Genomic DNA, 16,422 nt, shown 5'->3' with positions numbered 1-16,422 from the left:
ACTAACTAACGTAACACCCCGCAGTCGGAGAGCGCGTCGAACAGCAAGTCGGACCACGACCACGTGCTGGAGCACTCGCTGCACCAGCTGCTGCGCGCCACGCACCACGCCAACACGCACCACCCCTTCCCGCACCCCGCCACCGGCCCGCTCGGCCCCTCCAAGCGCCGCTCGCTGGCAGGCACGTGCTGCACACGCACGCACACACGCACATACACGCACGTGCACACACACGCACGTGCACACACACGCACGTGCACACACACGCACGTGCACACACACGCACGTGCACACACACACACATACACACACGATATATTTTCATAAGATGTTTTTATTTATGGGCCTCCCGTTCCCCAACTCGCCGAACGATACGCAATAGCATGCTTCTATATCACACCAGTCTTCTGTGGGGACGTGGCACGTCCCCGGTGCGAGTAGGCAGAATTCGTTGCGAAGTGTGCTCGACGCCCACATCAAAAGTTTTTATCCAACGGAACTAAGCGGATGAAGCCGCGGGCGGAAAGATAGTATTAGTATATGTAAATGAAAAACTCCTGTCTGTCTGTAAAATATAACTGTATTTGTTTCTAGGTCCAATGGCGGCCGATAGGCATGAGCTGCTTGAAATGAGCAAAGAGCAGTCTCTATTGGAACAAATCATACAACAGGCTCAGCATTTCTTCATGAGAAGACGTAGCGAATACGTCTTAGATACTATCGCTAAAGAGGTTAGCAACATATTATCTGTATTTCTCTTTATATAGTTCCTTTAAGTGATGAATTACCTCTGGCATGGTTTTTATTATATTAACTTACTAGTATATAAAAATGTTTAATTGTATTGTAACATCAAACCATTTAAAATGATAAAAGATTCATAGTAAATGATAATATTTCCTGAAAAAAAAAAATACTATAAAATTAATTTTAAATAGAATAATAAAAAAAGTACATCATCAATAACTATTGGATTGTTTTTATAAGTTTCTGGCCGATTAATTAATTTTTGGTATTTTTTTCTTAGTATTTTCTTGTGTTTGATTTTACGCGAGTATTATACATTTAGAAAATAAAAACTTTTTAGTCAGTCTCCCTGTGACCACGCTCGCTGTAAAGTGTTCGAAACGTCAGGTTAATAATATAATGAATAAATCGCGTTTAAAATCCGTTAAAAAGTTTTTATTTCCTAAATCTTTTATTATTTAAATTTTATAGGTAAAAGATCCACTAATTGTTTCGCACTGGAACGCCCTCAATAGCCCCACGCAGTCCTGTGTCAAAATCAATATCATGGCCCACGCGTAAGTTTCCATATTATATTTTAATATAATATTCCATAGAACGGGAAATCCTCGTGAGGAAACCGGCATGTCCAAGAGTCAAAAGTTCGACGACATTTGACATCTGCCAACCCGCACTTGGCCAGCGTGGTGGATTATGGCTCGAACCCTCATAGGAGGCCTGTGTCCCAGCAGTGGGAACATATATAAAGATAATGATGATTCTATAGAAGTACGATTTTTATTATATTTGTTACGATTTAAGTAATCAATTATCAACAGATTTGCGTCTTCTAAATTTTATTCACATGTTTAACAATAAAATTCGGCCAATACAACTACAAAACATATCTATGTCACCTATCCAATTTATGAACGTGCCAACGGTTGGTTAACTTCGATATATTATTATTCATTGTTCAAAGCATTGAAATTTTCAACTGTCTAGCTACTGTTTGTGTGATCTCTAACTGTGTTCATGAGACAGACATACCTTAATTTAGCCTCAAAATCGAAATACAGTAAGGAGGAAATCAAAAATTTGTAAAATACAAATATATGTATATGAAAAAGTTTCTGTCACACTAATTTTGAGTAACGACAGACACAACAGAGCATGATAGGATAGATATATCCCTTTTTACCCTTTAAATACCGGTTAAAACTTATACATTCATAATATCAAATGTATGGGTATGGGGCAAATGATATACTTATATCTATTTCACTGATCGATTTTCTTTACGGAGACATTTTTTTTTTTGTAAATCTGCACTGGGAATCGATCCTAGGACACCTCGCTCTAGGCTCACGGCGTAAACCACTGTATCAAAGTGGCGGCCTACTACACATAATTAAGAGTTGTTTAGCCACATACAAACGTAATTAGGCTGTTCGCATGTTTTGGCCGTGTTCGTTCAAAATATAAAATTATAGCCCTGTATGGAAATGAAATGCTAAAAAACACATATTTTTAAGACATGAGGATGGAAATTTACACATTTCAATACAATGATCGTGATTGCAGTTATGACGCAGTGTGCCGTACGTCGCTAGTAGTACACGTCGGTGAGAAGACTCTCAAATGCATCTGCCGTGATGGAAAAGTGCGCCATCTATCGTATGAACTGCAAGAGTTGAGGGACCTTATATACTGTCAGGTATGCCCTTTTCTGTTAACATTCAAGGACTGAAAGCACTATAGCGAGGTCACAGCTAAAGAGCCACAACGTGAAACGTGTTGTGGCTTTAATAAAAACAGCCATGACACGATGTGGCAATGAAGAAATGCCATGACGCGTGACATGTATAAAAGAAAGTCGTATTTAGTAACATCGCTTAGAAGTTCTGAACGGTAGATCGGATTTCAATGTTTTTCGATTTGATGGACTTGTGTCCGCGTGTATTAGGATAATCATAACCATTAAAAAATATATATGAAGTAGTTTATTTGTCAAAAAAACTACCCGGACGGAACCGGTGCGGACAGCTAGTATAATAATACATAATATAAAACTATTTCTATTCTTGATAATTTTTTTATTAGCGGTACGCCCCAGCTAAATATATCACTCATGGAATATATGCAGCACTCATGGAATATATGTAATTCCAATAATGGTAGTTCCTGAGCTTATTGTTAGAAAATTTACACCCTATGTTTTCTTATAAGATTCATGTTGATGATATTTTTACTTATATAATTTTTTTTTCTACTGTACCTAAAATACTTGCTTTCCTCCATTATGTATTAGAATACTTTAACTATTATGTTATACATATTCTTTTTAAATTGTGAAATATTTTTGGGCAAGATAAAGCAGCTGAACACACTAGCTGGTAATTAACAGCTTTTATTTACAGCCAGAATCTATCCAATAAATAAAATAAGAAACAATCATACAGATCTACCAGCACCAAATGACAGGAGTGCAAGCGGTGGGCCGCTGCATGGGCTGGCAGCTGCTCGCTAGCAGTGCGCATCTGGGATCGGGGCCTGTGGAACCCCTTGGCAACGCCTCATCTTGTTTATTGGCATCACCTAATGGTTACTAGCTTTTATATTTGTTTTTTATACGTAAAACGAAATTTTCGTACGCTTTGTATTCCTACTTCGAATACCTAATAAGAAGGATAATATATCTTCTGATTCTGATAACACCTTCAAAAAGATTGACTGAAGTAAGAAAATAGACTTGTCAAGACAGGTAACTGTAGGAAGAACTAGGGGAATCTCGCGTTACAGTGGGTGGAGTATGGTTAAGTAGGGTCAGATGAGGCTGAGTAACTTGCCTCTTTTATTTGAGGTATCTAAAATGCGTCAAATATTTTAATTGTTTAAAAACAAACATTCATATGGTAATGTGCCTTGATACGGCGCTGCATAAATAATCTTAATGAATCAACTTTCACTTTATTCAGATCTGTGACTCAGCTGTCTAACCCAATTTTGAATTACCTACCAAAGGAATTTTTAAATTTATCCATTTCTCTTCTATAATTTATGGCTCCAACTAATAGGGATTCCGTTTACATTTCAACCAATAAATATAGCTTTTGTGAGATTATCTAGATCATTCAGAAAGAACACTTACAATTTATGTTGTGTATGCTAACAGCATGATATAGAAAATAGTATCATGAAAGGAAGTATTTCAATTTGTTTTGAAATTCAAATCTCTACATAAATTCATCATTCTCATGATAAAATCGTTACTTCACAGGCGACAGAATGATAGCAATAAGATGTGAACCGTCAGTTGGAATACAAGTTTTCATCGCTCAATCCCCAAAGAAAGACTTCTTTGTCAGTGAATTAGTACAAGATAAGAAATGGGAGAATCTCGGGGGAGCATTCAAGGAAGTGAAACTAGAGAAAATGGAAGGAAAGAACTTTTTAAACAAAATGGAGTTACTCATGGCCTGTTTGAGCAGTCCATCTTAATTAAGTGTACAAATTAAACCACCATAATGGAATTCATTTGTGTTTTAATTATTATACATAATGAAACTTAGCCCATAAGTGCTTAGGTACAATGTTAAAGATACACTGAAGGTTGTTGTTCTTCTTCATTTTGATACGACGACTATAAGTAATTAAAGATAAAGGGATCTGTAAACAAAGAAAATCAAAATTAGTATTAACAGAGGTAACACATAAAAAGTTTTTTCAAAGTATACAAAAATATTATGAATGCTTGAATATTCATTTCGTTATTTGAAAATTGGACAGGCAACAAAAAAATCTTTATTTTCATCATACCTATACCCCATACATCCATAAATTTAAAATTAACATAATAAAATTTAAAGTTAGAATTAACACTTACTTATATACTACAGCTATAAGCTCAACTTGTTCCACTTATGATATTCAAGTCTATATTAAAAACAAGTAAATGAAAACTAAAAATTTAACTAACTTTTACAGCAAAATTGGGTTATGTCTGAGAACATAATGTCCTGACACACAGAGTTATCTGGGATTGAATTTTACACTAAAGTTCTTTAATCTGTAATTATATTTTTACTTAAATTTTATATAAAAACTGATTAGCTACTGGCTAAAGATAAAAATACATAATAAATTATTAAAATATCTAAGAAAGATTTTAACCAAGATGACTCTATTATTTACGACCTAATTTGCTGTTAATAATTTTCTCTCTCTTGCCTAAAGCAAATGTTATTTATATATCTTTCAATCTAGTCATTAACCATTATCAATAAAATAATAATAAACTTAAACACTCACACTCCCATACTAGATATTCCACACTTAGGCAGCACGCACACACACACACCACAAACACCCATGATCTGAGAACATATAATTGTCTATCAGATAAAATTTTAAATTAAGGGGCTATAGAAGCTAAATGCTTATTTTATAAAGCCTTAAAATATAAGATCCACAACATTAAAAAAAGCAACAGAAATGAATATAGGTTAGTATGCTTTAGGATATAATTTGATAGTTTATTGAAATCATAATGTGACAAATTTGAATCGATAGAAAGAAATCACAAAACTACAACCTACAAATTTCTTCGAGTGATTAAAAACAATGATAATTGGCAATAATTCTAATTATATGCCAAATAATTTTTCAAGCAACATATTCTAAATTTATTAATTTTTTATTGACATAAGATAAAATAAATTAAAATTTAAGAATTTTTTTACTAAATTGTTCCTTATTCCGAAGCATGTGTATGTTGTGTGATGGCCCTGTGTACCGATTCAAGGCAGCCGAGACAGATTTGTTGTTTGTATGTGTGCGTGTGTCATATTCGCTCTTGGAGACCCCATAATAGGTATTAATCAAGACTAGTATTTGACAATATAGCATTTTCTGGAGATCTTTATCAATTTAAGCAAAGAGTGTTATTTCTTATACAAAAACTACATTTTAACTAAGTGAATTGAATCCAAGGCACTGGTTTTTATAAAATATTGAAGACTCATATCAAATGCTACAAATGTAATGTTTAATGTACTTCAGTACTATTTTTTTTTTCAACAACTTATGACATTTTTAGGTTAGGAAAATGTACCTAGATAAGGATAAAATGATTTGAGTCACAAGGATTCTCATTAAATAGTTAAATCAATAATAGGAAGCTACAGCAAAAATTACTGTTACACTATTGTCTGTATATTAAAGTAATAAAAATAAATACATACCTCTAAGTCCTAAGACATCGACAGAACTCTTCCTAGCATTAAACCCCCAGTATTAGACGAACATTGATTTTTTAACACTCGGAAGGCTTCAGATTACAATTAACATTAAACCTAACTAAAAACTACAATTAAATTAAAATCGACCGATGGGTGACCTGGATCTGCCGTTGTCTCTGTTACCTGACCCATAACCATTGCGGTTGAAAGAGCGACCTCCACCGTAATTGTTATAGGGCCTGCTACCGCCAGAGCCACCGAAAGAGCGACCACCTCCGCCTCGCCCGCCGAAGTTTCCGCCGCGACCACCACCGCGGAAACCTCTGCGGGGACCGTCACGTTTTCTCGATAATTCTACTTTTAATGTCGCGCCTAACATCTCGAAACCGTTCATCGCGCTACAAGCTTCCTCCGCCTCCTGCATGTTTTCAAATTCTATGAAAGCGAAACCTGGGGGGTTAAGTGCGACCCAGACAGAGTTCAATTTGCCATATTTATCGAATTCCCGTTCCAAATCTTCTTTTTTGATTCCTTCAACTAGACCGCCCACATACACGCGAGTTCCTCCCGAGCTCATTGTGATTTATTCTAAAATAATAAATAAAAATTATGAATCCCAAGCGACAATAATACAATGAAATGAACAAAACAAGATGTCGTCACGGCTGTAAAGATGCCACGCCAACCAGCAAAATAAATGTGGAATTAACCAATAAGTAACAAAGTACGTACCTGATTTTTGTGTATTAGTTTTATAAAGACTTAAGGAAGTCTATTTAATACTTTATTTTAGAGTAAAACTTATTTTTTTAAACTAAACACTAAATTTTTAGATGGATCAATACGTCGATGCCTTAGGACCGAATGGTTAAAGGAAAGAACGAAATAAATTTGCGATTATTTAAACGCCGTTCACTCGCATTCAAAATGTTGCTAGTACAAATTTTTGAATGTATATCCTCTTCATCTGTGCTATTAAGTAATCCACCAATTTACGTTACTATGCATCATTTATAAATAATTATTTTAAATTGCATTGGAGATGATAATATGTGAATGCAATATTATTTATCAAGAATAACCCAATGAAAACATGAATGATGAGCGAGATGAGTGACTCATGATATTATCTCGTTCAAAGGACCAATGACCGGTAAATTTCTAAATATGCTTCGTGAATAAAGCGAACCGCATCAGTTTTGAGTTTTGACCTGATATAACACAATTTATCATCAATCAAAATATCATATAGGTAGCTAGATATTATTATAACACAAATTTTAAATATCTTCTTATATTGCATTATTATTTATTCATTTATGGGTCATGTCTGATAGTAAAAACAGTATCGCTTAAAATTTTAATACACTAAAATATTCGTGCATTGCTGAATATTTTAGTGTATTTAAATTTTAACTAGAATATAAGGAACCGATCAATGTTAAATTATATATAGAATATTTCCTTGTAGAATGGATAGGTATTTTTTACAATTTAAAATAAGACAAGAAGTGTTAAAAGTTTGATCTTTTTGTGTAGGTAACATAGCAATTAGGTAACTAGGTAAGAAGGGGAAGATAATTTCGTCTTCTGTTTTGGGGTAGGTAACCTAAAAAAATGTTTTAAACATTGTCAGGTATCAGGCAGATAACGTATCAGTTAGGTAACTATGTAATTTGGGAAAGATTCGTTCAAAATTTTGTATCAACTTGCCCAATATGGAAAATTTCGTCTTCCCCATTGGGCAGGTTGACAGGATGAGTGATGATCGGTTTTAGATTTAGTATATAAACCGTGCGTGACTTATTGAGCTCTAATGTGTCGACTGCCGACTACCATGTTCCGTCAAAGTCATGTGTCCCTCCGTCTGCTTATATATGATGAAATAACACATGTTAATGTGTTTTACACGTTTACAAGTTACAGGTAGTTGATCAATTGTATTTGACTCGTTAATTTCAAACAACCATATAGAAATATCGATAGATGGCGCTACTTAATTTAATTACACAAATTTGTTTTTTTTTAAATACCATTAACGTCTTATGTATTAAAATGTTTTAAATAGTATATTATTTAATTTAAGGCTCAATGGCAACACAGGTTTTATACAACCATCACTTTCAAGAACATTTTATATTTTGTGATACGATATCGTATATTTTCAAACGTACATCTATTTAATAAATTCATGGTTTGGTCCTAGCCAGAACACATGTATCTGTTTTATACTGATAGGGCTATATGTAGTTCAAGACAACAATAAAATACCTGCCTAAGTATTGCTATTTTCTGAATACTGAAAGATACTTGATTGCTGAAAAGTGTTGATTGATGACCTTTAAGGTTTTGCAACATAAGTAAATTCTTCATGGCACAATAAAGTTTTTTTTTTAACATTGATTTGAATTAAATAGCTAGTTAATTTCACTTTGACTGCAAATTAAAACTATTGTAATAACTATTATAATATATACTGTAATGTGTAATATTGTAATGAGATTATAAATTTCGTGATGGTGTCGTTTATGAACTATAAGACAAAATTAATTTACTAGCTGTGCCCCGCAGTTTCTCCCGCGTAAGTCTGGTCCCGTAGGAATATCGGGATAAAATGTGTTATTTCAGTTGTCCAGCTATCTACTTACCAAATTTCATTGCAATCGGTTCAGTTTTTTTTTGCGTGAAAGAGTGACAAACACACACATCCTTATTTTTTTTTTTTTATATAATAGCGGCGCGTCACCGGAGATTAACGCCGCCCATAGGCGTCCACGCAACCTGGATGTAAATATAAGTAAGAGTAAGAGAGGATAGGATTAGTACGATAGGATAGGATAAATTTTCAACTGATTAAAAAGGGAAAGAGATTTCATTTCGACTGTATTTTTTTGGCTTTGTTACCTCAGAACTTTCGAATAGGAGAACTGATTTTGATTAGTCTTTTTTTTTTTAAAGCTGGTGTTTCCAGTGAGGTCACATAAAAATTTTTGTATAGTTCTGACAAATTCAAGGCGTTTTAGTTATTTGTTAAAAAGTGAGTATCTACATTTTAGCTTCAAAATAATGTTTTTACGTCGTTGCATTTTGACCTTTATAAAAATTGAATTGCACATTTGCCAATACATTCCAACAAAAACAACATAGAAAACATTTTATTGTGACCATAGATTGGATAGGTAGAGTAGACGACTTAGATAAACAACTAATCAGTTTAATATCATTGTCTATCAGCCGACGATAGCGATATCGTATCGTATAGTGTAAAACGCTCGAAGGTGTGCAAGGAGAGAGGGCAGGGAGGAGGAACAACCTACACCGTACACGTACAAACTACAAACAAAACCGGCCAAACGGCTTTGTTTAACGGTCGCGCTGTGGCGCGTATTTTCGCTTGTTTTCATTTCATTTATTGACCCCGCCTTTGTTTTGTTGAATTTAATCTTTATTTTTTATAAAAACAATCACCATAATTTTGCGTTGAAATGCACAAATCGTTCAAATTACTGTGATATAATGAATTCCAATAAGAGAAATACCTGTGCAGTGCTTAGGTGTAAGGATTTATAGGTGTGAGTGATTAGTGATATGATTTTTTTTTAGTTAACATGGAATGCTGGAAAGATATGGGCATCCAAAAGAGACACAGTCAGTTTGGTGACACGAAGTTCATGTGGAGGACTGCGTGGTTGATTATGCTATGTGTGTGTTGTGCTGGGCAGGAATCTAGAGAAGAGTTAGATCCGTATTTATTGAATAAAACCCTAGGGCTCACTGAGCTTTCCGGAGGCGTTTTGACCGGTGGGAGGACGGTGTGGAAGACGGATGGTAGTCCGTACTTGTTACGCGATGATCTCCTGGTAGAACGAGAGGCGGAACTCGTCATCGAGCCTGGCGTGGAAGTCAGGTTCGCACCTATGATTGGAATAACTGTTAGAGGGAAATTCTTGGCTGTGGTAAGATTTGTTTTATTGAGTGTTAGAATATTTGTTTAACGTGCGCTTAACTCAACGTACAATTTTGAAAAGTACTGATTTGAATAAAAATCGTTATATAAAGTCATATTAGAACTTGTCCACCTGTTTACGCGTTAAAAGGCCTATTCTAGTTTTAAGTTATTGTATGGGTATTGTCACTTATATTTACTATATCATTTACCTGGTAATTTTTAAAAATAAATTTACTTATTTACGTAAAGCATATTAAAGAAAAAAACAAACGAAATGTTTTTAATAGGTATTTTAACTACGAATATTGTATCTTGAATATTCGTTGCGAATCTAATAAGAAATTCTCTCACGAAACAATAAATGTAGGTCCATGTAAATTCCAGTCAGACATCGCAGTGACGTAGAATTTAACCTTTACCTATAAAAATGTATAGGCTTTATATATTCAGCATGCTACATGGCAAGTGTGAATAAAATTATATACAAGGTCACGGAAACGAAATCCGATACATAAAATTGCTAACGAACAAAAATACTAGATGTAATTTATAAATACGTCTAATATAAAGCATTTGTCCTATCCCTGCAATCGATAATATGGGTGAGTAGAGTTGATAAGTTCCTCAATGAAACGATAAGGCCACTTATGATAATGGTATCAAATTCACCTGTATGTGTAAACTAGCTTTGTTAAATCGTATTGTAGACTTTGTGTAGAAATACTTGCATGATACTAAATATAATATTCAGGGATCTATTATAACATTAAATTTGTAAATTTTGGAACACGAGACAAGAACTGCAAAGGTGGTGGTAATATTATTTATATATTTATTTATTTATTTATAATACTTTATTGTACAAAACAGAAAGTGAAATTTATACAAAATAATGGCACAATGATATTTCGTACAAAACGGCCTTCGCGGCCTTATTGCTACAACAGCAATCTCTGCCAGGCAACCTGGTAAATATTATGTAGCAACCCGCATCAAAATTAGTAGAAGTCGCTTTCAAAGTCAGTCGCAAACAAAGTCATGTTTTATACTATCTAGTGTTTATATGAAACTGCGATTTTCTCCATGTTCGTAAAAAAATCAATTGGTATTAGTACTTACGAACATTACATATCAGTGTTGCTTAAGTGTCTTTATACATGCGTTATATTTATCATTAGCCTTAGCTTACTGTTAACCTCCAAAATTTAAAGTGTTTCAAAGTAAAAATAAAACATTCTATGTATATTTATCATAACTGCCCATAATTATAACGATTCTGTCCCAGTTTTATTTGATTATAAATATTGTAGATAATTCATAAACATGCACCAAAGAAATGTTCCAGTCATGCGTCATACCTTGCATTAATATTTCCATAGCATGGCCGATTACGAAAATTGGCAGATGTTCAAAGTGCACCGGCTACTTCGACCTGACCTGCGACCCTGCCTCTAATTCAATCAGAGCTGGGTCGGATCTTATTCATTTCACATGTCAAGGCGCACCAGATATCCGGCGTAAACGATTGCTTCCGAAGGGATAGGTACTCTGTAGGCTACATTAGTACCTACGTATATAACTATTTACGGGAGAATAAAATTTCGCGCTCTTTTTTATTCGTTTTGTAATCTTTGAGTAAATACAAAATGCCTTTTATTACTAGTATTATTTTTTCTACCAGCTGCTTTTTTGAGCGTGTTATTTCAGTTTTAAAAACATGTACCCATCTTTGAAAGAAGATTACTAAGATAGATTACTTTATTTATTATTAATAAAAATTATAAATTGAATTAAGACTTTTGGTACAATTTTCGTGCATAGTGCAAACACATATCTGTCTACCTGAATTTATAAAATAATAAGCAGGTTGGTAGTTAATTGTTTTAATATCTTATCTAAGTCATAAAAAAAAAGAATGAACACTTTATAGTCCTCAATTTAAAAAAATCTTCATTCATTGGCTTTAAGCCTCTGATGCGACTACTTTCACTCATTCCAAGAAACTTTAAAACAGGTTTCGCCTCCACCCCATTGTAAAAGTGAACCCGCCACAAAAAATGCCATAATATGAGGGGTGGTACCTTGAACCTGTCACACAGTCGTTACTTAAGCGAGTTAGGAGTCGTCGCTACGAGAATAACTAACTAACAACGCTGAATTAAAATTTTGCTAAATTATTTAGGTATTACAATTTTTAAAAAATAATTAAATCACTTGTCGTATTTTTATTATTTTTGCAGCAATATCACTTAAAACTTTGTCAAGCGAATTTATTATTAGACACTTTCCATATCTCATGTGTTATTAGAACAATCATACGATTCTTGACATTGTACTTATTCTATAGATTATTATTTGGTTTTCTAAAAAGAAGGTATAATTTAGATTAAAAATTTGCATCACATGTGTAATGTACTTGTGAGTGCTTATATGTATGGTGTTACGATATAAAAGAAGACCTTTGTCTACTTCCTGGGTATGGGGCAGGTACACTTCACGAATAGTACCTACTAGGTTACTGTGCGTTAGCAGATATCTTCGAAGTTTGTGAGAATGGATAGTTGAATGAATCTTTTTGCTCTTAGCTTATTGCTGTGTACCACGCCAGTGCATCCGCGGCCCTTAGCTATTACACTTGACTTTTGAGACTTTCCACGAATTCCTAAGAATAAACTTATATGAATACGTCGTTGTCGCTTGAAAATATAGATAGATAAACTCATGGTTGTTTAATTAGGATCGTTGCTATCAAAATCGTGTCAAGATCCGCAAACAAAGATAACTTGGCCAAGTGCCTTTACACAATGCGGTCCTAATTTAATCAACATGTTCACTATATGGTGTGCCTAACGTTTTATAAAATTAATGCAACCTTAATAATAGCAAAGAATTCAATTACCTACTATGTTAGTAATTTACTTCGAACTACCAATTATGTTATATGGTAAAACATAAGTTTGATATTATTTGATACCCCATTAGCCCACAACCAGGTAGCTTTACGAAAAAATTATTTATATTTTTATTAGATTACCAATAACTCGGAGTATAGACTAAATAAGCTAAAAGCTCACGCTTATTTAGTAAAAAAAAAAGAAGAAGAAGGCAGAAAAACACAGACATACAGAAGGCTGATCACCTACTTGTCCATAAAGAAAATCGATCAGTGAAACAGATGTATATCATCTGCCCCATACCCCACTAGGGGACACGGGACTTCACTTTTTCACGCTTATTTATGTCTATGATAGGAGATTCCATCTAGATTGACACTGATAGAACATTCAGGCTACTTTTTTAATTTTTTGTAGGTGTTTACCACGCGAGTGAGCTGCCATATAAATATAGCTCTACAGAAAATAAAATACAGTTTTATTGATTCTTTATGCTGCACGTATGTTTATCTAGCTAGATCTAGCTTTAAAAACGTTCACCAAGTACCAGCATTCTATCAAAAAAGCTAAGCTCGATCTGATAACGTGAATGACCTCTTATCTGCCGGATAACTATCTGAGTAACGTTTTGTTAACAGTTACCCCGCGGTTGAGTAACCTCGTAGTTATAGGTAACCTTGGTACATAACTGGCGCTAGTGAATCATCTAATTAGTATTGCAATTACTAGATACAGTAATCAATTGTGCTTATAAGTACCTCATTGTAAGTCAATGCATCTTAGGACTTACTAAGATTTATTTATCTCTCTATTATCTCCTATAGTACATCTGTATGTAGCGGAAAAAACATTGCCCCCCTGACGCCAAAGTGAGATTAATTAATTTAAAACTATTTTCTCGTAACGTATTTCTGTATCAAGCTGAGACAATGTGAGTAACTAGATTCCATTCGACCCCCTCTGTGCCCCTCTGCCACTATTATTTATTCTATATAATAATTCGAAACACTTATGAAATCTAATTCTATTTTCTTATGACACAAAAACAAACAAGATTTATATCATGTACAATGTACATGTTTTTTACAAATATTTGCCACTCTATATATAAGTAATTTAATATATAAATATACTACTACATATTCCATTTGAACAGTTGCATTAATATAAACGTGTTTCACACAAAACGTCTCATATAGGTTAACTACGACAGACGTGAACGGTCACGCTCCATCGATGACTCACGATATGTGAATCATTGTAAAAGTGAAATCAAGTTTCTTATCAGAGGAAATTGCTTGAGATAGGTTTAGCATTTTCTCCATTATAACGCTACATCGTAACATATAAACATGTAATTATCTCGTGGGTTAGCGTAAAATGCGTAGTCACTAGGAATATCTTTATGCCTTATGGTATAAAGTAAGCTGCACTCATGTCAGGCTATGACGGTGAGGGTACATATAACTGCCCATGTAACATATAAGATCTCGTATTTTTAAATGGACCACAATAGCACTTTGAAAGAGATTTGAGAGTTTACCGACTAGATTAGAACTAGCCAAAACTTCTTTCATTATTTGCTGAAATAAACTGATTGTGTCATTAACCAATAAATAACTTATGATGTTCGACTCTTTTCTCGTATCTCTCTACCATTAGTGACCGTACTTTGTGTGATAATATAATACGTATAATGAAAATAAGACTAAGTACACCATGGATAATCTTAAATAACGAGTTGATTAGAAATGTGGCATGACTAATAGAACAAAAACCTTGTTCAATATTGACCTAAAAATTATTAAGAATAGATTATTTTTTTCTCATTTTTACGTTACTAAGAAATTAACTGCTAATGTATACAATATAACACTTGGTTCATATATCTAGGAAGCAGTTTATGGCCCGTTAAGATAGTTTCATATGAGCAAAACAATTTACGCAACGGAAGTCAGGGATCGCATCCCGTCTGCCCGTGATTACCTACCGATAGCATAGTCTGTGCCCACACGCGTGAAGATATTATCTGTATTATGTATACCTAGTTTATTTTTTATTAACGTGGAAAATTGTGTTGTCAGATTTAGGGTCAAACAGCATGTCCTCCTGTGAGACGCTGGTTATTTGGACTATAGCTACATTTTATTTCCACTCAAAATTGTTAATAATAATTGCATTATAAAAAAGTACTAAAACTGTTATATTCTATATATATATATATATATATATATATATATATATATATATATATATATATATATGTACTATTGCTCGTATAAAGATATAAGATAAAATAGCTACCTAGTAAGATTATTACAAGCAATAATAATTAATTAACAAAAACCAATACGTAAATTGGTTTATAAGCTTAAACACAAGTTTTCATACCTACAAGGCTTCGTAGTCTTTGCTTGTTAATATTTTTTGTAGTTGTAGTTGCCTCAATTAATATCATTTTTATAAATATATAAATATACGTTAACTATTATGATAAATTTATGCCTTTTTGACACATCGGTAAGACACTTACAAAAATATGATGATAGATTTTTCTTATTTCATTTTACTAACGCGAGTAATATACAAGAAATTATAGACATTTTAACGCTAACCTCACGTTTTTGTAATGTCGGGATAAATACGACAATATAACCGAAATACGGAATACTTAAACCCCGTTTAAAATTCTTTTAATATAAATAGCAATAAGTGTTTCTAAGCATCGATCTGTACCGAATTCATACCTAAATTATGTAAAAAATTCTCTTGTACGTCATTACGATTTTTAAATATCTTGTTTTGTTGTTTCAGTTATCGTAATACACACAAAAAGTGCTAATTGAATTAGTATGGTACTGCTTTTAATTTCCTTATCACTATCGGATATCGGTATACAACATATATTTGTAAAACATTTAACTTATTAGTCATACAATAAATATGTAGTTTTGTATAGTTATAATGTAAAGATGTTTACTAAATATTGTCATCATTTCCACGTTTATAAACTGATTCATAACATATGATACTTCCTTTATTATGAGCTTCTGTTTACTACAGATTTTTGATAGTAACGAATTATCGTGCGATTTCTTAGTAAAATGAAATTCAATCGCAACAGCAACCTGATAAGATAGTCTAACTTATTTTGACTGCATCTAGCATCCTTTATTTATAGATGTCACTGTAAAGTTGTAAGCACATTTAATCTTATAATCTCTGAGGGAGTAAGGGATAGATTCCCGCTGAATTCCCGATTATTGTTATCTGTTGAAAAACTATTAACCATTACATATCTACTGCTTACACTGTAATGCATAATTTTTCGGTAGAAGTGAAACCCTTTGTTTGTGAAATTGGCATTCGATATTATAGGTTAGATAGTATTGATTTAGAAATTAAAGACTTTTTTTAACAGATTTATATATGATATATTACTTTCTTACATAAAATCCGTTAAAAGTCTTTACTTTCTAAATGTATAATACTCGCGTAAAATCAAACACAAGGAAATACTAGGTTTGATTTATTTCAGTGGAGGGCTGCGGCTGTCGAGCGGCGGTTCCGGGAGTGGGAACGCCGGCTCGAAGAGCCCAGCGCGGGTTTGAGG

At 33.5% G+C, this 16,422-nt stretch overlaps 2 protein-coding genes and 1 long non-coding RNA gene across 4 annotated transcripts in view; 2 read left to right on the top strand and 1 right to left on the bottom strand.

Annotated features, from left to right (window-relative positions):
* Positions 1 to 4,259, top strand: part of LOC119834183 (mediator of RNA polymerase II transcription subunit 17) — an 8,430-nt gene extending 4,171 nt beyond the window's left edge. Inside the window, exons 7-12 of the mRNA XM_038358491.1 lie at positions 25 to 181; positions 595 to 731; positions 1,219 to 1,304; positions 2,311 to 2,443; positions 3,189 to 3,330; positions 4,007 to 4,259. Coding sequence (XP_038214419.1) covers positions 25 to 181; positions 595 to 731; positions 1,219 to 1,304; positions 2,311 to 2,443; positions 3,189 to 3,330; positions 4,007 to 4,227 — 876 coding nt within the window. The 3' untranslated portion in view covers positions 4,228 to 4,259. The remainder of the gene's footprint in view (positions 1 to 24; positions 182 to 594; positions 732 to 1,218; positions 1,305 to 2,310; positions 2,444 to 3,188; positions 3,331 to 4,006) is intronic.
* Positions 4,255 to 6,109, bottom strand: LOC119834184. Its single transcript, XR_005287993.1, has 2 exons — positions 5,970 to 6,109; positions 4,255 to 4,395 (listed from the first exon to the last, which is right to left on the bottom strand). It is a non-coding gene; the product is annotated as an uncharacterized LOC119834184 (long non-coding RNA).
* Positions 6,110 to 9,312: 3,203 nt separating this feature from the next.
* LOC119834710 (protein bark beetle) overlaps positions 9,313 to 16,422 on the top strand; it is a 30,582-nt gene continuing 23,472 nt past the window's right edge. For both annotated transcript variants that reach the window (XM_038359174.1, XM_038359173.1), the window contains exon 1: positions 9,313 to 9,922. In XM_038359174.1, coding sequence (XP_038215102.1) covers positions 9,575 to 9,922 — 348 coding nt within the window. In that variant the 5' untranslated portion in view covers positions 9,313 to 9,574. The remainder of the gene's footprint in view (positions 9,923 to 16,422) is intronic.

This window comes from Zerene cesonia, chromosome 19, assembly GCF_012273895.1.
Source record: "Zerene cesonia ecotype Mississippi chromosome 19, Zerene_cesonia_1.1, whole genome shotgun sequence".
Classification (NCBI taxonomy): Eukaryota; Metazoa; Arthropoda; class Insecta; order Lepidoptera; family Pieridae; genus Zerene; species Zerene cesonia.
The sequence above is the reverse complement of the archived record's forward strand: the minus strand, read 5'-3'. Positions and strand labels throughout refer to the sequence as shown.